This window comes from Schistocerca piceifrons, chromosome 3, assembly GCF_021461385.2.
Source record: "Schistocerca piceifrons isolate TAMUIC-IGC-003096 chromosome 3, iqSchPice1.1, whole genome shotgun sequence".
Lineage (NCBI taxonomy): Eukaryota > Metazoa > Arthropoda > Insecta > Orthoptera > Acrididae > Schistocerca > Schistocerca piceifrons.
The window spans coordinates 238734982-238761588 of NC_060140.1; the positions used below are offsets into that span (position 1 = coordinate 238734982).

The 26607-nt window shown below is 40.3% G+C and overlaps 1 protein-coding gene across 2 annotated transcripts in view; it reads left to right on the top strand.

Annotated features, from left to right (window-relative positions):
- Positions 1-26607, top strand: part of LOC124788152 (ribonuclease 3) — a 239843-nt gene that overhangs the window by 13618 nt on the left and 199618 nt on the right. For both annotated transcript variants that reach the window (XM_047255299.1, XM_047255301.1), the window contains exons 3-7: positions 325-479; positions 4117-4256; positions 14687-14854; positions 14955-15144; positions 15239-15355. In XM_047255299.1, the coding sequence (XP_047111255.1) occupies positions 325-479; positions 4117-4256; positions 14687-14854; positions 14955-15144; positions 15239-15355 (770 nt within the window). The remainder of the gene's footprint in view (positions 1-324; positions 480-4116; positions 4257-14686; positions 14855-14954; positions 15145-15238; positions 15356-26607) is intronic.

The window sequence follows — 26607 nt, forward strand, 5'->3', positions numbered from 1 at the left end:
TGACATCCTTTTGTATGAACTCTGCCACTTTAGTATCAAATTAGCCAGATGTTAAGTTTGATTAATTCTTAGCAAGAGATTCGTCATTGGTTAATGTGTTCTGAATGGTGTTATTGTATATCTCCTGCATGAAAGTGGTATTTTCTTGTTCATTTTTGTTTTTGCTTAGCTCTGACTTCTTGCTGTATACAAAATTCCATCAATGTCTATACAACTCTTCATTGCTGTCTTTACACTCATAATGGACCCTTTTTTAATGGTGCTGAATTCATTTATTCATGTCACTAAAATTTTTGGTTTCTTCTTTTTGCCTTTTTTCCCCAGTAATGTAAAAGTTATGAGAGCCACTCCAAAACTGACAGCCTTGTGTGACAAATTTGAAGATGAGATTGTGAAGAGGGCACAAAAAGTGAGAGAGTCTCAGCCACCTTATGAACCACCACCACGGAAAAAGAGGCTGCGCTTGGCCAAGCACAAGTGTAAGTTTTTTTTGTGTTGATGTTGTAGTAATAAGAAAGATTTATGTACAGTATAGAAATAAATAGGACTAGAATATTAGTTACAAAGCATGACTTACAAGTGGAGAAAAAAACACACACACACACACACACACACACACACACACACACACACACACACAGAGAGAGAGAGAGAGAGAGAGAGAGAGAGAGAGAGAGAGAGAGAGAGAGAGATACTGCTGTTGAGGTATTATGAGAACAAAGGAAAATAAGGATTTTAAATCATGACCAGTAAACTGCTTATCATCACTAACTTAGAAACGCTATGTACTTGTAAACTGGGAAGAATCACTTCTGAATTAAAGCAGTCAGAAATACGTGCCAGTGGAACACAAAATAAGTTAAATGTAATGGCAGAGTCAATAAACACAGCAAGTAAATCAAACTGAGTGCCAAGTTCCAGTACCAAAACTGAGTACAGAGAGAAAATTCTTAAATACAGCAACTGTGTTGGCTTTACCCAGAATTTGTGAACTACTGTAAGTCCCCACCCATACATGCACACAAAGAGAGAGAGGGTGGAGGAGGTGGGGGGGGGGGGGGGGGGAGAGAGAGAGAGAGAGAGAGAGAGAGAGAGAGAGAGACCCCAGGTGTAACACAGACAAAGGAAAAACAGTAATCATAAGAAAAAAGACAAAACCGAGGTCACTGTTCCACCAGTGACTGTCCAAGCACCTTCATGCTACAGTGATAATACAAGAACATTTAACAAAAATACACATAGGTCTTAAAGTTGTTCTGGGTAGTCTTGGCATGTGCAGTAGTCATTCGGCAGTGAGAGAGAAGGGAAATTTAGTTCATACGGAGTGTGGTCTATTCTGTTGCCTCAATTGTTATGGCTTCTCGCGTATTGTTAACCACTTTCAAGGAACAGAAAACACGACATCACAATCAAGTCTACTGTTCAGTAGAAACAAGAGGGTGGTCAAAACAAAGCATGTTCCAATATAGCTATTGACGTGGAGATCCTGGTATTATCAATCACTTGCAGTGTTTTCTATACATCTTGCTGTCGTGTCTCCGATGTTTGTTGGTGAAATATATTACAATAAGAGAGAATGTGACAATTTTATGCAAAAAAATCACAGCATAAAAATTGTTTTAAAGAATTAAAAGGATTTTGCTTTTGGAACCCAAATTCATATAATATATTCTTAATTGTTACATATTTTTTGTTTTAATGGTGTTGAACAGAAGTTGGTGAAGAAATGTGAGTTCTTGAAACCTGTAATTTTGTTTACGGTCTTGTTTTCCACTTCTGGCCATGGATGCATATTTCCATTTCCTCCTAGATGTCCATTTTCCAGTTCGTCTTTAAAGTATGCAGTACTTCAAGATTATTGTCTATTGCAACATTGTGTCCTATGTCATTTATATGCTTCGCTATAACTACTGTCTTAGCTTCATCAAGTTTGAAACAGTCAATGTATTCTTCAAAACTGGTTGTAGAATTTCTGCCCATTTGAGGACTATATATTTCTTGCAATGATTGAAAGCTACTTTATAAATTCCTGATTTGACAATATGTAGATATCAAAACAATCTAGGCGCTTCAGTCTGGAACCGCGCGACCGCTATGGTCGCAGGTTCGAATCCTGCCTTGGGCATGGATATGTGTGATATCCTTAGGTTGGTTAGGTTTAAGTAGTTCTAAGTTCTAGGGGACAGATGAACTCAGCTGTTAAGTCCCATAGTATTCAGAGCCATTTGAGCCAAAACAATCTAGGATTGTAAATATTTGTTTTATTCAATAACTGGTATCAGTCATTATGAACACAGATTGAGCTAAAATAGAATGTGCATGTTTATGAGTAAGAGCAGTATGATAAATTAACTAACGGCCATTTCTTCTTGAAGTTAATAAAGGACACACATAAAAATTTATAGCCTTGATTGACATCATCATATGATATAGAAACATGATAAAATTGTAATAAACACTTATTGTTGGGGATGGAAGCCCTTCATTAGCATACTGCACTTACAGCTGCAATACAAACAGCTGAGGTGGCTTTGCCACTAGGCAATGGTAACTGTAACGACTGTGTACAGTGGTGTGCTACAATGCCAGTGATATGATGTGTAACATTCTATATGAATCAAATCAGGATAAAGTTTAAATGTAATTAAAAAAAGAACTAGAGCTTAAACACACACACACACACACACACACACACACACACCAGTCGAAAAATAAAAATGCACAAAGAACAATAGCAGACACTACCACTGCCAACATAAGATAAGACAGTTGCATCCTGCAATATCAAAATGAAGTACATTAGATGGAAAAAGACTCAATATAGTGTGAAACAAAAATGTATTTATACACAAAGGAATTACAGATATTGGCTGCAAGTGGGCAGTGATTTCAATCAATGAGGAAAGTTAAAAATTTGTTCCAGTTTGGGATTCGAACCCGGGTCTCTTGCTTATTAGGGAGATGCTGTGACCACTAAGCCATCCAGACACAGTCGAATTGCAGCTGCACAGCCTACCCTAGCACTCTTCCCACCAGACCCAAATTCTCAACTTATCCACAGACTACTAATGTAGTGCCCTTTGCCTGTCATACTCATTACTCATGGCACTTCGCCAATTTCTATTAAGAGTGCAAGCTTGGTGTGCATAAGCACTGAAGAGATCATTTGCTGTTTGAACATATCCAAAAGAACAGACATTCAGAACAGAATTCATAGTGGGTGCTGGGTCAAAAAGAACGTCCGAAAGAACAGATGACGGTGAGGATGGGCCATGATCTCTTCAGTACCGATGCCCACCAGGCTCAAACTCTTTACAGGAATCAGCGAAATGCCATGAGTAATGAGGATAATGGGCAAGAGGCACTACATTAGCAGTGTGTGGATAAGGTGAGAATTTTGAGCTGTGGGAAGTGTGCTAGGGTTTGCAGCCAAGGTCTGTAATTCCTTCGTGTCTTTAATTCGTAGTGGCTGCTGGATCAAAATGGTGTGTCTTCTTGGGACATGACCAAAAGAAGATGCACCACATATATGCAAATATCTTTCATGTCAGTGGGAGTGCTCTGTACAAAAATGTAACACACGTGTATAGAACTACTTTAAAAATTAAGTAATAAACAAAAAAAACTACGAGTACTGATATCAGTTTAATACTGTTTATGGCTGTAATTCAGAGTATGAGAACTGTTCCTAGCAAATACAATTGGAGGAAGAACCATATTGTTACAGAGACTACTGAAGATGCTTTAAAATGAAGCTAAATATCACTCTCTGAAAAACTTTTCCATATTTTTGAAACTGTCACAGTCAATTAACAGTCAAAATGACTTTAAATTGAGGTACTTTTGACTTTAAGTCTGACATTAGTGACTCATAGTCTGAAAGCTGGAATTGGCACAATACATGAAGAGTGACACTACTTGCTGATGTGTTTTGATGTATTCTTGCTATTGCCCATTGCTCTAAGATATAAAAAATAATAATTGATTTTTGGTTCATATCTTAGTTGCTAATAAACATGATTTTACTTCCTTCATGTTATGGATCCTAAAAGTACAGCATCTTTTGACCTCATCTTTAAACTGTTCTCTTTATATGTGGCCTTTATGTCATTTCAGCTGAAATACGTGACTCAAGTTGCAGCTCTAGTGAAGAAAGTTCAACTGATGAAGAAGATTGCACAATGGAAGAACTAGAAAGAAAGAGGCTACATCCATATCGTTTGCACCCAGAAATGTGGTTCAATGATCCAGGAGAGGTATGTCAGATGAGCATACAATCTCATACTTGAAAGTATAGTTGTATTTTTTTCCTCTCTTGATATTGTTAAGGTATTCTCATGCTGTAAGAATTGAAAATGGAATATTATTGTTGTAATTAGGTGCACTCATGTGGAAAGAAGTCTCTCATGCTTAATGCATCATTTCTTAGTCATCTAGTTTAAGAAAGATGTGTTCACATTACTGCCTGCTTTCAGAAACTGTGCTTCAGTTGAGAATGTACTGTGTGTTTGTAAGTATTTCAGAAAAAAAGCAGTGTATGCATAGTAGCATGTACATCATTGTGTCATGTGACAGAAAACAGGCTTCACATTTGACAGGGCTCTAAAGAGTTGACTAATGAGATAAGTGAGGGAAGGAAGAGTCCTCAGAAATATGCAGTAAGCCAACAAATCTGTTGTTAGACTCATGTTCAGAAAAAAATGGCGCAGTAAAAAAGTGTGTATGAAAATCCTTCCAAGGATAGATGGTGCAATTGAACTTGTGGTAAGAGTACTGAAGAGTACAAAAGAAGAAAGAAAGTGTAGGAACAAATGAAAAGTGGAATAGGTAATAAAGATTTCTATAAACATAACACAGATTCTTAAGCAAAGTGGTTTGGTATAGATTCAAAAGGAATCCGATTGATAAACTAATGAATATCATTTTTTAATTACAAAATTACTTTTTATCTACAGAAACATGTCACATACAGGTGATCTGGTCCTGTTTTACTGTTACACTGGTCACATTTGATTCCAAAGTAATGATAACCTATACAAACAAGAGTAACATTCATTAGAAGCATGTAACAAACTGAATGTACCAGACATTGTATGTAGTTTTATTGGCTGAGCATTTATTAAACCAACAGTATCTGCCTGAAACCATGCACATTACATTTATCTGTGTTTGCCTTTGGTTCAGAGTTGTTTTTCTCAGTTTGTACAGCTTTAAAAAAATTATCAACACTGCTATGTGTTTCATTCTCACTGTAATGACCAAATCATGAAAAGTTACTAGAAAAAAAGAGGAAAATCATCTAAGAATGAATGTTGGCTGTAAGCCTGATAACTCAGGTGGAAACGTAAAGTGTATGCTGCTTTCATTAGCCCGTTAAGAGGTTGCACACATTGAGAATTTGCTGATTCCTCACACACTGATTGCAAATTGGTGTCAAAAAGTGATGAAGTCATGTATTATCTGTAAGCAAACAGTCTTTTTGCCATACATAGAGGCCTTCAAGTTCAAAACGAGTTGGAATTCAGCAGAGTACAAGGGTTCCAGTCAACGACAGCAGTCTCATATGAACCAGCCGAAAGTGAGTAGTCAGGCTCAATTAACTTTGTGCACTTCTGCTTGTTCATTGCTAACCTATAAAGTAAAAATGAAAAGCAGACCAGTAAACCAACCAAGAGTCTCATTTCACTATCACACCATATCTACCTCCTTTAGCCTGACGAGACACGAAAAATCTCACCTTGACTCCATTGCTGTTTCACTCCTGTACGCAAGTACTTGTGTACTAACAAATAGGTGTCCTCAAACTTACAAGTCACATCTGATCTCAGTGTGAGCTTCTAAATTATGTTGTGATCCTCTTCAGGTTACAACATATAAAACAGGTGTCAAATTTAGTGTATTGACTTTGGTACATAGCTGCACATGTTTACTAAGAAGTAAGATGCCTTAGAGTACAGAAGATAGAATTTTACGTCAGGAGAACTAGCTAGCCCTGTTTTAGGATGAACCAGATTGAGCTTTCAAGGTGGACCGGATAGGGTGCCCAGGCAGAGCAGTCCTATTTAGTGTAGGCAATAGAGAAGCAAGGAAGAAGAAGAAGAAGGAGAAGTCACCCTCCCGTGTCGAAGAATTGAGAGACAGCATCCAGCAGCCTACAACGGTAAACAAGACAGAACACCTTTGCAGCAGTTATGAGAGCTGAGTTTGAGAATGCTGACACGTGAATCAGTGGCACATGTGTGCTGATCACACTGAATTCAACCTCACACGTGTACGAAATGTGAACAGAGCACTGCTACCTGACTGAGAAATGCAGCATAGTATGGAAATGAGGTCCACAGTTGTGGGGTAGAAAAGAAAAGAAAAAAAAAAAAAAACAATGTAATATGATGTGACTTCTGAAATTTTCCCGGCGTAATGTAATATGATTCTGGAATGTAGTGAGAAACGTGCTCTGCATGTAGTCTTGTCTAAAACATTTAACTTAGTCCTGAGAACTTTTGACGGAATTAAAAATGAACGTAGGGAATTTGTGGACAAGCACTTGTATTTAAACTAATGCTGAGCCATAGTCATAGTATGCTATTAAAATTTGTTAAAACTAGGTTCGTGGATGCAACTTGAACTTCACTACTCGTATGTGATTTGACAACAGCTGGAGCAAATATGAAGGGAATTTTACTGGAGAACTACGAGTCAAAACAGACATAGGATTACCATGTGTTTTTATTGTTCTCTGGTAGACATAAAAGGACCAAAAGTATGGCCAAAAGTGCGAGACAAGTTGCAACACCAATTTCAAGGAATCATCTAGGTTGTGATTAGGGCATCAGACATTCTGGTTAGCCATGATCTAATTGGGAAACTTGTACAGGCAATCTTCATACTGTGAAACAAACATGAGAGTCATAAAACAGTGGTGAGAGGAAGAGAAGAGGATTTAGAGGTAGCACAAGAAACATCCATCGTGTCTTGTAAAGGAAGGTTCAGTGAATCCAGTCACCCGAGAGATCACCCTTTCAGGTGCAAGAGATGCTATCATGCAAGCAACTGCACAATGGAGAAACACATCAGAAAAATAAACACCATGCAGCTGAGTTGATCAGAGAAACAAGCACCTTATTCTCCAAAACTACCTAGAAGAATAAAGGGAACACTATGTGAAGGTCATCACAGGGTAAACAGAAGCTAGCGGCCAATGGTGTGTCATCAGTGCAATCTTCAAGGGTATCCAGGGGCATGTGATCAGGCAAGACTCATGATATGTTATGTTTGTAAACAATCGGGACACTTAGCTTGATGGTGTAGTACTGATTCTAGGCTAGTGAATACAAAGAATCAGAAACAAGGAAACAAAAGAACAACATGAGTGTGCAGTCAACCTGTGCCAAAAAGCTGTAGTCAGTAGGTTGCAAGGGCAGGAATGATTTTGTAAACATAAGATGTGTGCCGGGAAGTGCAGGAACCACAAGTTTCATTGTAGATAGTGCCACTCGAGTGAGCATAATAAAGGAATCAGCATTGGAGTGTACGATGGGCAGTAACTCCTATGAAAAACATAAAACTTAAAGGGATCGCTAAAGAAGTAGTAGGGACATGCGGAGCCACGATGTTAACACTGAGGACAGATAAAGGTGAGTGCATGGAATACAAGTTTCATATAGTGGAGGATGAGTTGGATGCCCGGTATGAAGGAATTTAGTCAGAGATTTCTGTAAGGGTTTAAGAGTAATCATGGAATATGCAACAAAGATGCTATGGGTCAATGGCAGACTGGTAAGGTTATGGGTGGAACAGGAGCCAAATTTGGGTAGAATCGGACTTAAAGAGCCAAGAGAGAAGAGAGACCTGCAAAGCGAGGAACTAAAAGGTATAAAAAGTGATAAGATTAGGGTGACCAGATGCAATTGTTTAAAAAGGACAAACAGCTTCAAAAAGGAGGACAAAGGAAGAAAAAAGAGGACATATCCAACGGGTCAACTGCAAATGAGGATACCACTCGCCAGCTTTGGACAAGTCCCGTGACTGCCAGGAATTACCAGTAAAACTAGTAGTTAATTGTTGCTGATGGTCAGGTGGTGGTTAACTGAGCAATATAAAAAAAATTAAAACATTGATTGTGGTGACAGTGTGGCGCCAACTGTTTTGTTATGTCAACAACACAGAATTGTTTACAAACCGAAAAACGTAAGCCCATTCACCTCCCTTCATTTGACGCACCGCTACCAACATCTACAATTCAAGCAGCAGCTGACGACATGTAAACTGCACTTTAACCTTCCGAATACAAATAAATTGAATGGCTATGAAACAATGAAATAAAACCATGACAGTTAATCTGTCGAGTTATTTCTTACCTTTATTGGCCACTGAGACGTACGTTCCAGCTCCGCATATCTTACATTCCGCTTCAAATTCATTTCTCCCTTTCTTGAAAGCCGGATATTTGCAGGAAAGGACATCAGAAAATGTACACTTTCGTTTCGACATAGCCAAATATCTTACGTAACTCACTCAGTTAAAAATTACACTCACCAATCACACGTGCACTACAGGAAGCAAAGCGAAGATACGGAACGAAAATTTTAAATATTTGATATTTGCATTCATTTATAGGTCAATCAACGATAACATCGACGATCCTGATGCCACCTACTAACATCGCCTTCGTGCGTGTTTATCATGACTGCTGTGCCAATAGTTAAAGTATTTAAGAAAGCAGCAATAGAACGGGACGAATTGTAAATTTAACTGTATTACGTTCAACTTTGCAAAAAAACCGGACACTGTAAAAATCCGCCCGTACCCCGGACAAAGAGCTAAAAAGGAGGACATGTCCGGATTAATCCGGACATCTGGGGGGAGACAAGAAACAAAGATGAGCAATAGGCAGAAAGGAAAGGGTGTCTTTGCAATGTTACATGAGTGGATCTATGAGAAGAAAAGATTTTAGGAATTAAAGTCCAGAATACAGATCTGGAGAAACAAGAGTTGCAAACAGAAGTATATTTGCCTGCAGCCTTGTTGACCTCTCTGCAGAGAAGCACTTGTGCCATGAATATTTCGGATACCAGAGGAGAAGAAGAAGAAGTCATATTGGGATGTTGCAAAGGAAGGATAGAAGCAGTGCCTGACATAGGAGAAGGCAAGGAATGCTACATAATAGTTTCAGTGGACCAAGAGACAAGGTTGTAAGCAGACTAAAGGAAATGAATCTAAGAAGAAAGGACCCATATTATTGACTTGTGTATTGCATACCATGTTGTATTTCATCTGCCTGGAGATAGATTCATGTACACTGAGATGTTGAAGCATGAAATTAAATAGAAACCACAAGCACAAGGAACAGTGGCAAATATCTATCACCAGAGATGCGAAAGGAAGACCTTCGTAATGGGATAGGTGTGATATTAAGGAGGATATCATTACACTGAGCTCAAATAGGTGGAATTTCCCTTTATTGATGATTCTGAAGAAGATGGATGCTTTTGGATGGTGAAAGTGGAGAACAGTTGCGAACTACTAGAGATTAAATGATATCTGCATTAGTTATCCCGTACTGATGAGATTTTAGAGAATGTAGGAAACACCAAGTACTTCACCACTTTAGACTGTGCATTGGCTTACAACCAGATACTGTTGAATGCAGATGATAGAGAGAAAACAGTCTTCTTTATTCAAGAAGGGCATTATAAATACGAAAGGTTACCAAAGGGCATAGTAGATGGTGGATCCACTTTTCAGACACTGATGAATACGGTACTAACCAACCTTCAGGAACACAAGATGTTTGTATATTTAGATGATAGAGTCATGTTTGGAGCTATGTTACAAGAGTGTAATGTGAGACTTGGAGAAGCATTTGGAAGGTTCTGATTACATCATTTAAAATTGCTGGTTGGCAAGTGTGAGTTCTTACAGAAAGAAGTAACTTACCTGGCCCACATAATTACAACACAAGGATTAAAACCTGATCCACAGAAGGTGGGCATGCTAAAAACATATCCAAGACCTAGTGCTACGAAACAATTAAAGAGCTTTCTATGGATCATGTCATTTTATCAAGGATTTCAGTTGGGTAATGAAACTGTTACATCAATTATTGAAGACAGGAGCAAACTGTGAGTAGTTGACTCAGCAGGAAGCAGTTATCCTGGAATTGAAAGACAAAGTAGATAGCCTCCCCCCCCCCCCCCCTTGTGATCTTAAAATATCCTGATTTTATGAAGCAGTTCATAATTACAAAAGAAGCTAGCAAGCAGTCGATCAATGCCTTATTGAATCAAGGAAAATTCAGACAGAGTTTGCCAGTAACCATTGCATCCAGAATGCTGAAGTGCGCCGAGTGTAGGTATAGTATGTTTGAGTGAGAGTTCTTAGCTATTGTGTGCGGAGAGGAGCACTACCAACATTACATGTACAGCAGAAAATTCTGTGCATGTACTGATCACAAACCCTCGAAATGATTGGCACATATAAGTGATCCATCCTCGAGATTAATGAAATTCAGGATTAAACTGGCAGAATAAGACTCTGAGGTAATATACAAAAAGGGATCATAAAACACAGTAGCAGATAGATTGTCACAGTTACCAGAAGACCTAAATGTAGTCATTAGGAATGTGGAAGGGATCGACAAAGAAGAACGAAGTGATATGCAACCAGCGATTAGTGAAGATGAGAAGTGAGCTATTATGAAGCAATTTCACAATTGGCCAACAGGTGGACACTGTGGAATCAGCTGGACGTATGACTGTATTAAAAGATATAGATCATGGGGAGATATGAATAAAGACATAGGAGAATATATTCAGAGTTGCAAAAGTTGTCAGAAGAACAAGATTACTCTTTGTGGTATCAACATAGTTGGACCATTTCAGGTAATAGAGAAGGGGAAGAGACACATCCTAACATTTCTGGATGCCCTAACGAAATTCATTGTAGCAGAGCTTACAGCACATCAGGATAATGACGCAGTAGCACGAGTCTTAGTAAGGAGAATAATTAACAGATACATAGTACCGTCAGTGTTATTGAGTGACCACAGAACAAACTTCCTAAGCGATATCTTAAAGAGGGTTTGTGTACTGAAGATTGAGAAGATTCAGTACTGTGTGTACCATCCGCAAACAAACAGAGCACTTGAAAGGATACATAAATTGCTAACAAAATATTTATCCTATTGTGTGGGATCAAGGCAGGAAGACAGATGAATGGATGCATTTTGCCATTTTTGTATAGCACACCACGCTGCATTCATCAACTGGATTCACTTTATTTGATTTATTTTTTGGGAGAATATGCAACATACCTGGGATCCTACAGTCAGCTCTGGCCAAACTACAACACAACTACTATGCTTACATAACATAACAAATTAAAGGAGGAATGTGCCGGATGTGTCAGATGGCAAGGTGTTTCAATGAGGAATGTACAAGAAGAAAAAGGAATATTATGATCCTGTTCAAAACCCCAAGGAATTCAAGACAGGGGACAAAGTATTATTACATGACAAAAGTGTGAGAAGAGGGCAGTCAAAGAAGTTAACAAGACCATGGAGAGGACCTTTTCATATTGTAAGGGTTCATAGACCAAATGTAGTACTCCAATTAATGAACAAAAAGTTTATAACTGTACATGTGCACAGATTAAAGCAGTTCATTTAACTTCAGACATTTGAGGTTATGGTTAAGTCGAGTTGATGTTTTCTGAAATATAAAGGGGAAAGAATAGGCTACATTCTGTCTTAAAATCTATGTAAGAGGGACCTATGTAGAGGAATTCAAAAGGTGTAGGCGAGGGAGACATTGTGATCAGCCCTCACTCCAGGCAGACCCCTGGTCATTTTGCCATTATTAAGCCTAACCCAGGCAGCAGTAGTAAACAGGATGATAGGACAGAGAAGGAAGACATCAGTGAGCAATGTAAAAGTTAGATGTGTAGACATTTCAGATGCTGTACCCAGTGTAGAAAGTGGAAAGAAGTGTTATGACCACGTATGAGTGAATTATTATTCAGCCCATGGAAAAATCTCACAAGAAGTGCACCCCCCTAAGCGAAAATATTCCTAACCTCAGTGCTTCGTCACCAAGATCACAGTTGAAGATTGGAGAGGATGTGATTATGTATTGTTCATATTTGTGTTACAGGGATGTATTAATTGTTTCAATGGACAAATCTACGTATGTATCTTTACATATATCTAAAAACAAAGATGATGTGACTTACCAAACGAAAGCGCTGGCACGTCGATAGACACACAAACAAACACAAACATACACACAAAATACTAGCTTTCGCAACCAACGGTTGCTTCGTCAGGAAAGAGGGAAGGAAAGGGAAAGACGAAAGGATTTGGGTAAAGAGTCATTCCAATCCCGGGAGCGGAAAGACTTACCTTAGGGGGAAAAAAGGACGGGTATACACTCGCACACACACACATATCCATCCACACATATACAGACACAAGCAGACATATACAGAGGCAAAGAGTTTGGGCAGAGATGTCAGTCGAGGCGGAAGTGCAGAGGCAAAGATGTTGTTGAATGACAGATGAGGTATGAGTGGCAGCAACTTGAAATTAGCGGAGATTGAGGCCTGGTGGATTGCGGGAAGAGAGGATATATTGAAGAGCAAGTTCCCATCTCTGGAGTTCGGATAGGTTGGTGTTAGTGGGAAGTATTCAGATAACCCGGACGGTGTAACACTGTGCCAAGATGTGCTGCCCGTGCACCAAGGCATGTTTAGCCACAGGGTGGTCCTCATTACCAACAAACACTGTCTGCCTGTGTCCATTCATGCGAATGGATACTTCCCACTAACACCAACCTATCCGAACTCCAGAGATGGGAACTTGCTCTTCAATATATCCTCTCTTCTCGCTATCCACCAGGCCTCAATCTCCGCTAATTTCAAGTTTCCGCCACTCATACCTCACCTGTCATTCAACAACATATTTGCCTCTGCACTTCCGCCTCGACTGACATCTCTGCCCAAACTCTTTGTCTCTGTATATGTCTGCTTGTGTCTGTATATGTGTGGATGGATATGTGTGTGTGTGTGTGTGTGTGTGTGTGTGTGTGTGTGTGTGTGTGTGTGTGTGTGTGCGCGCGAGTGTATACCCGTCCTTTTTTCCCCCTAAGGTAAGTCTTTCCGTTCCTGGGATTGGAATGACTCCTTACCCTCTCCCTTAAAACCCAAATCCTTTTGTCTTTCCCTCTCCTTCCCTCTTTCCTGACGAAGCAACTGTTGGTTGCGAAAGCTAGTATTTTGTGTGTATGTTTGTGTTTGTTTGTGTGTCTATCGACGTGCCAGCGCTTTCGTTTGGCAAGTCACATCATCTTTGTTTTTAGATATATTTTTCCCATGTGGAATGTTTCCCTCTATTAATTAATATGTATCGTTACACATAAATAGAAAAGAGAAACTCGTGTATTCTTGCATGTATATGTACACACCAATGTCACTTGTAGAAGAAAGAACTGTACAATCAGGGTCTAAGATTCAAGGGCAAATCATCCCCTGGTAAGGTAAATGTAATGACCAAGGTCATTGCCAGAAAAAAAGAGAATAATCATGTAAGTACAAATACTAGTTGTAAGCCCAGTGACTTAGGTAGATATATACAGCGCAAGCCACTTTCATCAACCCGTTAAGAGGTTACACACATTGAGAATTTATTGAATTGAAGGTAAAAAGCATAAGCAACCGGCCTCAAACGCTGTATGTAGAGGCCCTCAAAATGCCAAGCGAGTTAAGAGTTTTAGAGTTCCAGAAACAACAGCACCCTCAAATGAACAATCCTACAGCAGATGCTATGTAAGTGAGCATTCAGGCTCAGTTAATTTTGTGCACTAAGAAGGACTTTCAAAGATTGCCTGTAAATACCTGCGGGCTGGTGTTATTGGTTTCTATTGTATGTTTGTCTACATGTACCTATGTCTGTATGTCGCTTACACTGTGATGAGTATTTGAACCTAAAGGTTCGATTAAAGCGATATAAACTGGCACTTCCATAGTTCATGTTCTGTAGTACCATACATTACTGTGTATACCGGAATCTCAAAAGTTACAGTTTTAGGTGACCATTTGTTCAGGTAACAGATTGGAGATTCTGGTAAGCCTCATCTGTGGTTTTATAAACCATTTTCTGTGCTCTTCTGCATTTTCATTGCTAACACATGAAGAAGCAATAAAAAGCAGAGCATTAAGCCAACCCAGAGTCGCATTTCACTGTCATCGGCAAATCTTCCTCATTCAGCCTGATGTCCAAGTCTTTCTGTACTGTCTCCAACTACGGAGACCTGAAAAATCTCAGCTTGTCCCTGTTCACTCCTCTACACGACCACTCGTATACCAAGAAATTGACACCCTCAAAATCCTGTCACCTATATCATGCCTCATATCTGGTTACGACAGCACTGTTCCAAGACTTATAGTGGAACAAGTTCCCTGTACTCCTGTAATGGCATGAAATTATATTAGAAAGCTAGAAAGCTTGGCAATATTTTATTATGCTGTACTATTTACCTGAAGAAAAACATGAGTAGATAAATGTGTATGCACACACAGATTCATTTTTTGTATGGTTAAATATCTGGAGACAAAGCTGTTAGGTGTCTATTTTTCCAGGCTATGGTATGTGCTCTTTTTATATCTTCAGTGAATAATTTTTTTGTTCCTCCAGATGAATGACGGTCCCTTGTGCCGGTGCAGTGCAAAAGCTCGACGAAGTGGTATACGACATGGAATATATGCTGGTGAAAGTCACTTACTGAAATGTGATATAAATACAAATAATGCTGATCGACTTTACCATTATCATATTACTATATCTCCACCAACAAATTTTTTGGTGAGTATTGGTGCATCAAGTTGTATCCTTTTTATTTCTTCATACAATTGTCTTTCGCAGTTTATATTTTAACACAACTATATTTTATTACATTTTTCAGACTAAAACGCCAACAATCATTAAACATGATGAACATGAGTTTATTTTTGAAGGCTTCTCAATGTTTTCTCACTTTCCTTTGCACAAGCTACCTACATGTAAAGTTATTCGCTTCAATATTGAATACACTATTCTTTACATTGAGGAAAAGCTTCCTGAGAACTTTACAATACGAGAGCTGGATCTTTTTTGTAAGTAACTACAATTTTCTACTTTTATGTACTACCAACATGCCAATTATTTTTAGTTAATTGTGTCTGTGCTTTTGTTTCTGTCTGTTATTAGATACATATCTCTTTAAGGAGATACTGGAACTTGTAGACATGGATTTTCATGCCCATTCTGATTCATCTGGCTGTGCTCAATTCCACTTTATGCCAAGATTTGTGCGAGATCTGCCAGGTATGTTTGCATGTCTCTTGAACATTTTGTTTTGTATTTTATCATACAAATCTTTTGCAAAACTAAGCTCATTTGGTAAACAAATTTTTCTTCCGAGACAGATGCAAGCAGCAGTAAGCTATTGGCTACTAGTTTTTTGGTCAGTTTAATTCTTCATAAGATATCTTGTGTGCATATATATATATATATATATATATATATATATATATATATATATATATATATATATATATATAGGGAAACATTCCACATGGAAAAATATATCTAAAAACAAAGATGATGTGACTTACCAAACGAAAGCGCTGGCACGTCGATAGACACACAAACAAACACAAACATACACACAAAATTCAAGCTTTCGCAACAAACTGTTGCCTCGTCAGGAAAGAGGGAAGGAGAGGGAAAGACGAAAGGAAGTGGGTTTTAAGGGAGAGGGGAAGGAGTCATTCCAATCCCGGGAGCGGAAAGACTTACCTTAGGGGGAAAAAAGGACGGGTATACACTCGCGCACACACACACACATATCCATCAACGTGTTTGTTTGCGTGTCTGTCGACCTGCCAGCACTTTCATTTGGTAATATATATAGTGAGAACCTGTCAGCTTTGTATCTTCAGTGACATCATCAGTTTACTTCGTGATGTTGACTGATTTACAGCACAGTGTGGTGATAAATGTTCCCACCTCCCTTACCACCAAATGGGCCTTTGACTTCCAAGACTATGTGGATGTTTAAATTTTCAGTCTGGAGACCACCCAATTCACTGTGTGCAGTTGTCCCATCTCTTTCTGTCTTGTACTAATCTTTCACCTCTACCTACATATACCTATACCAACAGCACATTTTACATGTTCTAATTTTTATCTGACCCTAGTGTTTTTCTCCTCTATTGAACATTCTAGTGCATAGTTAATTATCAGAGAACATTTCAGAAAAATTCTTCTATACATGGATGCTGCAAAAGTGGGGACTAAGAGCTCAAGCTAGGAATTTCCTCATGCATCCCCAATTCCGTGTTCTTCAGTCAGCAAAAATCATTAGGCTTCGCCCAAAAGTATGTATGCTTTAGCACCTGCTCACAAATAAAATTTCAGATGCATCATTGTTTTAGCAAAATAGCCAGCACAGATCCATCATTGAACCATAATGAGCCATGTAACCATGACAGTGGCACACATTTGTATGGTAATCATTATTTCTTTACTATGCCATCTGAACAGCCAATACATTTGTAGCGACAATGCGACAAGAATTTGTGTTTACAGAAACAAACCAAAGAAAAAAAGTTACAGTAGAAGGCAAAGCATGGATTAGGACAACTGATATTCCCCTTCCACATGGTACTTCGATTGCTCCGCTGTATGGCTTCATCATGGTTACACCCAGTAGAACAGTAGATAAATTTGTGGATTCCTTAGCATACGTGTCACTTACCTGACTCATGTTGTGGCAAGCATTTTCCATAAAATTTCTGTGCTCAACTCCTCTTTCTGACAGTCTTTCACATCATAACTTTTTCAGTAGAACTCTGGATGTTTTTCACATCAAGTCACATAAAAATTTGTTTATTTCTTCTCGACTTACTTGAATGAAAGCAAAGTGAATAAGTCCACATTACTCATTATTTTAGTGTAGTCTTAATTCCCAATAAACTGAATTTCTCGCATTTTTCTCACTTTCTCAAATATTGAATTTTGTATGTTCCTAACCAAGAGGGAATTTTATAGTTTCATCTGCGTGCTTTGGTAGTTTGTGTCTTTGAGTCTCTGTGTGTTAATTTAATATTTAATAGGCACACTTCTTGCACTTTCATTTGCATCAGAAAGTAAGCGGATTTTGTGACAAATTACAAGTTCCTAATCAGGAGTGGATTATTTAGTCTCACCTGTGTGATTTGGTAGGTCAGTTTTTGAGTCTCTCCATATTAATCCATTTTATTGGACACAGTTCTTGTGTTTCTCTGTGTGTCCACTGTAGTGCTCTGTAGTGCATGTTGATTGTCTTTGTTTGTCCATGTAGTGTAGTTTCCCATGGTCTTTAGTATGGATGGGAACTGTGATGGCTGTGTGCAGATGCGAGGCACTGTCAGCTCGAGGCTGTTATGGCTTCAGTTACACAGCTTGAAGCTGCAGTGGATGTGCATGACTGTTGTGCGCTGGCGGTGCAGATCCAACTAACTTCCAGTATGTCTGAGTCTACTGATCGGTCGGCACTGGTGACCAGCCCATTACTGCACGCACTGAGGTTGACTCACCCATAGTCGAGTGGGAAGTTGCCTTGAAGCATGGCAGGTGTCAAAAGACTTCTCAGGGGGCAACATGTAAGGCCTCCCTGGTTAGTCTGACTAACATTCCAGGTGCTGACTGTGGCTGACACTGTCACTCAACCGGATGCAGTCACTTGTCTTGTTTCAGAGGGAACCTCTCAGTCTGCAAGGTCTGGGCAGTCATAGAGGATGGGATAATTGGTAGATGGAGCACCAATGTTGGCACATATGGGCCCCCTTAGGGACATGGCTGCCAAGGAGGGGAGGAAAGCCATTGTGCACTCCATGTGCGTACCAGATGTAGTCATTCCAGATGTGGAAAGGATCCTTCCCTATGCCATGAAGAGCAAGGGTACAGCCAGCTGCAAGTGGTGGCTCATGTTGGCACCAGTGATGGGTGTCACTTTGGATCAGAAGAGATTCTCTGTGGTTTCAAGCGGCTAACAGAAGTGGTAAAGGCTGCGAGTCTTGTTTGAAAGATTAAAGCAGAGCTCACTATTTGCAGCATAGTCGACAGGACTGATTGTGGACTTTTGGTAAAGAGCCGAGTGGAGGGTCTGAATCAGTGGCTCAGATGGTTCTGCAACTGTGTAGATGGCAGATTCCTCAACTTGCGCCATAGGTTGATTGGGTTTCGGGTTCCGCTGAATAGGTCAGGAGTCCACTACACACAGGAGGCAGCTACATAGGTAGCAGAGGCTGTCTGGCAAGGACTGGGTGGCTTTTAGGCCAGAGGGTCTTGGGAAATACAAAAAGGGTTTCAGTCTCAAAGGATGCATGTCAAACATAGGAGGAACATAGATACAGAAACCATTGGTATAACTGTTATAAATTGTTGTAGCTGTGTTGGGAAAGTACCAGACCTCCAAACACTAATAGAAAGCACTGAAGCTCAAATAGTCATAGGCACTGAAAGCTGGATAGAAGTTCGGCCAAAATTTTTGCGGAGAATGTAACGGTGTTCCGAAAGGATAGGCTAAGGAGAATTGGTGGTGGCGTGTCTGTTGCTGTTAGAAGTAGTTAATCTTGTAGTAAAAGGGAAGCAAATAGTTCCTCTGAGTTACTATGGGCAGAGATCATTCTTGGCAACTGGAATAAAATAATAATTAGATCCTTTTATGGACCCCCAGACTCAGATGATACAATTGCTGAAAGGTTCAAAGAGAACTTGAGTTTAACTTCAAATATGTACCCAACACATACAGTTATAGTTGGTGGTGACTTTATTTACCCTCAGTATGTTGGTGAAAATACATGTTTAAATCCAGAGGTATGCATAAAATATCATCCGAAATTGTGCTAAACGCATTCTCCGAAAATTATTTCAAGCTGTTAGTTCATGAGCTCATGTGTATATTAGATGGTTGTGAAAACACACTTGACCTCTTAGCAGCAAATAATCCTGAGCTAATAATGAGCATCAAAATGGATACAGGGCTTGGTGAACACAGGGTTGTCACAGCGAGATTGAATATTGTAACCACCAGATCCTAAAAAATATACCTATTCAGAAAATCAGATAAAAAATTGCTTGACGCCTTCCCGAGAGACAATCTACATTCCTTCCAAATTAACAATGTAAGTGCAGACCAGATGTGGCTTGAATTCAGAGAAATAGTATCAACAGCAATTGGAGGATTACACCAAATAAAAAACAAATAAAATGACAGAGCTGATCCCCTTAGTACACTGTTGCAGAAACACAGAAAAAAGCATGCCAAATTTAAATGAACACCAGCTCTCCAAGATTAGCGATATTATACATAAGCTCAAAATTTTGTACGGGCATCAATGTGTGATGCTTATAATAATTCCCACAACAGAACTTTGTCTCGAAACCTGGCAGAAAATCCAGAGAGATTCTGGTCGTATGTAAAGTATGCTCTGCATGATAGCAATGGAAATACTATTAACGACAGTGCTGTGAAAGCAGAGTTACTAAACACGGCCTTTTGAAATTCATTCACCAAAGAAGATGAAGTAAATATTCCAGAATTCGAATCAAGAATTGCTGCCAACATGAGAAACTTAGAAGTGGATACCCTCCGAGCAGTAAAGCAACTTAAACCACTTAATGAAAGCAAATCTTCTGCTCCAGACTGTGTACCAATTAGATTCCTTTCAGAGTGTGTTTATGCAATAGCTCCATACTTAACAATCTTATACAAGTGCACACTCGATGAAAGATCCGTATCCAAAGACTGAAAAGTTGCACAGGTCACACCAATATTCAAGAGAAGCAGTAGGAGTAACCCACTAAATTACAGGCCCATATCATTAACGTCAATTTGCAGCAGGATTTTGGAACATATACTGTGTTCAAACATTATGAATTAGCTGGAAGAGAATGGTCTATTGACACACAGTCAGCACTGATTTATAAAACATTGTTATTGCGAAGCACAACAGCTCTTTAGACACACAAAGTGTGATTGGATTAATGATTTCCTGTTGGAGAGGTCACAGTTTGCAGTAACTGGCGAAAAGTTATCGAGCAAAACAGGAGTGATGTCTGGCTTTCTCCAAACTAGTGTTATAGGACCTTTGGTGTTCCTTATTTATATGTACGATTTAGGAGGCAATATGAGCAGCCATCTTAGATTGTTTGCAGGTGGTGCTGTCTTTTATCATCTAATAAACTGATCAGAAGATCAAAAGAAATTGCAAAGTGATTTAGCAAAGATATTTGCATGGTTCAGAAATTGGCAATTGATCCTAAATAATGAAAAGTGTGAGATCATCCACATGGGTGCTAAAAGGAATCCGTTAAACTGTGGTTACACGATAAATCAGTCAAATCTAAAGGCTGTATAATCAACTAAACACCTAAGAATTACAGTTACGAACAATTTAAATTGGGAAGAATGCTTAGAAAATGGGGGGAAGACCAGACTTGGCAGAATACTTAGAAAATGTAACAGATCTACTAAAGAGACTACCTACACTATGCTTGGCTGTCCTTTTTTTGGAGTACTGCAGCACAGTCTGGGATCCTTACCAGATAAGATTAACAAGAGTACATCGAGAAAGTTCAAAGAAGAGCAACATGTTTGGTATTTTTGCGAAATAGAGGAGAGAGTGTCACTGACATGATGCAGAATTTGGGGTGGACACCATTAAAACAAAGGCATTTTTCGTTGTGGCTGAATGTTCTCATGAAATTTCAATCACTAACTTTTTCCTCCAAATGCAAAAATATTTTGTTGGTGCTGAGGGAGAAATGACCATCATAATAAAATAAGGGAAATAAAAGCTTGCACAGAAAGATATGGGTGTTCGTTTTTTCCACGCGTTGTTCTAGATTGGAATAATAGATCATTAATGTCAAGGTGGTTCAGTGAACCCTCTGCCAGGCATGTAAGTGTGATTTTCTGGGTATCCATGTAGATGTAGATGTGATTTTCACTTTCAGTCTTGAGGAAAAAAACTTTAATCTTGTGTTTCATTAGAACTAAGATGTATACTTCGAACTGTGTTAAAAATCAGTGAGATATTCTCTTGTAATACCAGTTATGCTCACTGCATGATTGGTGGCAAACTGAAAGGGAATTTGTACTCTTGCATTACCTTGAAATTCTGAGGATAAAAAATGTGCCACAATTTTGTCCACATTTGTCCAAAATTATGTGCTCTTCATTTTAGTTTGCTTGTCTCTGAAGAATGTGTTGTGTGAACCAACAGATCAGAAGTATCACTTTCTTGATATGTTCATTGTGCTAATTAATGTATATGTAATTGTCATGATAAGGCTTAGCTTTGAAACAAAGTCCTTTATCAGAACTCACACACACACACACACACACACACACACACACACACACACACACACACACACACACCAGAGAGATAGAGAGAGAGAGAGAGAGAGAGAGAGAGAGAGATTGCAGCAACAAGTGCGTGTTTAATTTTTTTTAGGAGAAGGACTTCATCCAAATACAAAGCAGTCTGTTGGTCACATACCTGTTGGCAGTTCAACACATCTTCTATTTCACGAGTAGAGATTTATCATTATGTACACGTTATACTCAATCTTGAATTTTCTATGTGTCTGATTTAATCCTTATATTGTTCTTGTTAATTTGAGAGTAGAAATATATATATATATATATATTCATCCTGACCCACAACTTCTTCACTTTTGAGGGCCAGACATACCAACAATTAAAGGGAACAGCCATGGGCACCAGGATGGCCCCCTCGTACGCCAACCTATTCATGGGTCGCTTAGAGGAAGCCTTCTTGGTTACCCAAGTCTGCCAACCCAAAGTTTGGTACAGATTTATTGATGACATCTTCATGATCTGGACTCACAGTGAAGAAGAACTCCAGAACTTCCTCTCCAACCTCAACTCCTTTGGTTCCATCAGTTTCACCTGGTCCTACTCCAAATCCCATGCCACTTTCCTTGACGTTGACCTCCACCTGTCCAATGGCCAACTTCACACGTCCGTCCACATCAAACCCACCAACAAGCAACAGTACCTCCATTATGACAGCTGCCACCCATTCCACATCAAACGGTCCCTTCCCTACAGCCTAGGTCTTCGTGGCAAACGAATCTGCTCCAGTCCGGAATCCCTGAATCATTACACCAACAACCTGAAAACAGCTTTCGCATCCCGCAACTACCCTCCCGACCTGGTACAGAAGCAAATAATCAGAGCCACTTCCTCGTCCCCTCAAACCCAGAATCCCCCACAGAAGAACCACAAAAGTGCCCCACTTGTGACAGGATACTTTCCGGGACTGGACCAGACTCTGAATGTGGCTCTCCAGCAGGGATACGACTTCCTCAAATCCTGCCCTGAAATGAGATCCATCCTTCATGAAATCCTCCCCACTCCGCCAAGAGTGTCTTTCCGCCGTCCACCTAACCTTCGTAACCTGTTAGTTCATCCCTATGAAATCCCCAAACCACCTTCCCTACCCTCTGGCTCCTATCCTTGTAACCGCCCCCGATGCAAAACCTGTCCCATGCACCCTCCCACCACCACCTACTCCAGTCCTGTAACCCGGAAGGTGTACACGATCAGAGGCAGAGCCACGTGTGAAAGCACCCACGTGATTTACCAACTGACCTGCCTACACTGTGATGCATTCTATGTGGGAATGACCAGCAACAAACTGTCCATTCGCATGAATGGACACAGGCAGACAGTGTTTGTTGGTAATGAGGATCACCCTGTGGCTAAACGTGCCTTGGTGCACAGCCAGCACATCTTGGCACAGTGTTACACCGTCCGGGTTATCTGGATACTTCCCACCAACACCAACCTATCCGAACTCCGGAGATGGGAACTTGCCCTTCAGTATATCCTCTCTTCTCGTCATCCGCCAGGCCTCAATCTCCGCTAATTTCAAGTTGCCGCCACTCATACCTCACCTGTCTTTCAACAACTTCTTTGCCTCTACACTTCTGCCTCGACTGACATCTCTGCCCAAACTCTTTGTCTTTAAATATGTCTGCTTGTGTCTGTATGTGTGGATGGATATGTGCGTGTGTGCGAGTGTATACCTGTCCTTTTTCCCCCTAAGGTAAGTCTTTCCGCTCCCGGGATTGGAATGACTCCTTACCCTCTCCTTTAAAACCCACTTCCTTTTGTCTTCCCCTCTCCTTACCTCTTTCCTGATGAGGCAACAGTTTGTTGCGAAAGCTTGAATTTTGTGTGTGTGTTTGTGTTTGTTTGTGTGTCTATCGACCTGCCAGCGCTTTTGTTCGGTAAGTCACCTCATCTTTGTTTTTATATATAATTTTTCCCACGTGGAATGTTTCCTTACCAAACAAAAGCGCTGGCAGGTCGATAGACACACAAGCAAACACAAACATACACACAAAATTCTAGCTTTCGCAACCAATGGTTGCCTCGTCAGGAAAGAGGGAAGGAGAAGGAAAGACAAAAGGATATGGGTTTTAAGGGAGAGGGTAAGGAGTCATTCCAATCCCGGGAGCGGAAAGACTTACCTTAGGGGGAAAAAAGGACAGGTATACAGGTATACACTCGCGCACACACACACACATATCCATCCACACATACACATACACATATATATATATAATACTTATTTAAACAAAGGCTACCAACAGAATAAGTAATTTACATCGCATGTTGCAATTGCAAGATAAGAATCTGCCTTTGTGCCAACTAGCTGCAAGATGGACACAAATTTGAGATGACAGCAACACACATTTTGATGTGTATTCAGTTAGGCAGAAGGCATGAAATCCATCACTCGCTTAAGATTCACCATTAAATTTGTGAAGTGTACTGTAAAGGAAAAATGATGCATGTGATTGGGAACTCAGTGGACAACTGTCTTTGGAATCACAGAAATTGGTCTAGGCTCTTGAAGGAACAACAAATGCATAACTTTGTGTGGCACCAGCTGAATTTCTAGTAATTCTGCTTCCTCTGGATCCCATCTTTTGTAACAGAAGATAACATGAAGTAGATGTTTCACGTTTTTGGAAAAGGTACTGTGAGGAAGGAAGGAAGATTAGGTTTAACATCCTGTTGACATTGAGGTCATTAGAGATGGGGTATTGCCAGGAGGGTGGTGACCTTATGAATCACATTCTTACTCTAAGTGCGATGAGGACATGCATGAGACTCTGGAAGCAAAATGACTACCTATAGAAAGGATCCACATATCCACAGCATGGAAGATAAAAATCTGAGTTGTTCTGACCACTTGTAAGCTTCTGTGTATGTTGTTTCATCACAAAGTTTACTGCTGATTTGTTTGTTGGAAAACAGTGGAACCATCAGTGTAAATGCATATTGGAACACTGCAAATTCTGTTGTATAATCAAAATCAGGAGACATGGCATGTTAGGATGTGTAGTTGTTTTCATGCATGGCAATACTTGTGCCTGTACTGTGGCATCAACACAATTTTCCCCATATGCTTTTCACCTTGTTTTGCACCTAAGGGCTTTCCTTGTTGGCAAGAAATTCCATAATAATAATATTGTCAAGGAAGCTGTAGCTGCTTTGTATTTTACGTCATGTGTTGACATGAGGATACAAAATATGGTGCCTCATTATGACAAGTGTTCCAAGCAGAAGAGTAAAGATAACAACTCACAATATAATTGAGGTGGAAACATTGATAAGCTTCCACACAATGTCCCCCTTCAGATATAATTAGTACAGAATACACACATACACATGCACCTGCATGATTACATTGTTTCAGCTGACTACACTTTACCTGAGACACAGCTTAACTGGCCAAATGGCTGTGTCCGGTGTAGTGGGTGAGACGAGTATGGAGGGGAGTGGAGAAAGGAGTAGGAGGAGGAGATGGGGAAGAGGGAGAGTAAGTGTTGGAGGAAGGAGGAGGGCGGATGGTTGGAATGGAGATGCAGCAAGTGGATGGGAGAGGAATGTGGCACCAGTAAATTCACCCTGACCCAGTCAAGGAGAGTTGTAGTGTGCCACACAGTGTTGTGGAGTAATGGATTTGGAGGGGGAGATAAAACAGAGAAAGAGGGAGACTGTGGAGAAGATGGTGTGTTTGTAGAATGAGTGAAGTGAGGAGTTTGGTGACAAGAGTGGAAGTGTTTGTGTGACAGGGCTACTTGAGATTGAGGCCAGGAGCATTGTGATATTGAAGGGCATGTTATAATGACGATTCTCACATACATTATCCAGAGAAATTGGTATTGGGGAGGGGGAGGGAGGAGGTAGAGGAGTATCCACTTGGCACAGATTGTCAAGCGGCCATTGAAATCAGCCATGTTGCACTCAGTAGTGTGTCCTGCCTCTGCATGGTCAGCTGTGCTTTCATGCTGGTGGACAGTTGGTTACTGGTCAGTTCCACATAAAAATGTCAGCAGAACTTGCAGCAGAGATGTTATATGATACGAGCCCTTTTACAGGCAGCCCTGCCTCTTAATAGATTGTGCTTGTGATGGGAATGGAATAGGACAGTTGTTGCACATTGGTCTTTCTCTGTAGTATGACCAATGGGGCACAGGGTTATCAGTAGGTGTGGCTTAAGGTTTGACCAGAATATTTCTTGGATTGAATGGGCAGGGAATACCATTTTGAGAGAAGTGGGAAAGATTTTGAGTGGGTTGCTCCTCGTTTCTGGGTATGATGAATGGTAGTTAAAGCCTTGGCAAAAGATGTAGTAAAGCTGTTTTAGTCCCAATCCCTTACCTCATAGCTTATACCCCTGTAATAGACCTAGATGCAAGACCTGTCCCATACATCCTCCTACCATCACTTACTCCAGTCCAGTCACTAACATTACCTATCACATCAAAGGCAGGGCTACCTGTGAAACCAGTCATGTGATCTACAAGCTAAGCTGCAACCACTGTGCTGCATTCTATGTAGGCATGACAACCAACAAGCTGTCTGACCGCATGAAGGGCCACCGACAAACTGTGGCCAAAAAACAAGTGGACCACCCTGTTGCTGAGCATGCTGCCCAACACGACAGCCTTCATTTCAATGACTGCTTCACAGCTTGCGCCATATGGATCCTTCCCACCAACACCAGCTTTTCTGAATTGCGCAGGTGGGAACTTTCCCTGCAATACATCCTAAGTTTCCGTAACCCTCCTGGCCCCAACCTTCGTTAGTCACTGTCCTCACCCATCCAGCCCCCTCCCTGTTCCCACTCCAGCACTACACAGCCGTCATTTCACCTCCACTCCCAGTCTTTTAATTTCTTTTGTTTTTATTTCTCTCCTTTCCGCTACTTACCCCCTCCCCCTCCCGCCTCCGCAACTTCTCTCCTACCCTTCGTCTAAACTGCAACACTTCACTGTCCGCTACCCCCACCATACTATCCCTCTCCCTCCCCGCCCCAGCCTCCACCTTAACCCTACCCAGTCACCACTCCCATCATGCACTTGTGCTACTGCTCACAGTGTAATTTCAGCTCTCTGATACTGCAGATGTGTGTGCAAGTTGTGCTTGCGTGAGTGTGTGTGTGCATGTGTGTATGTGTGTCTACTGCTGACAAAGACCA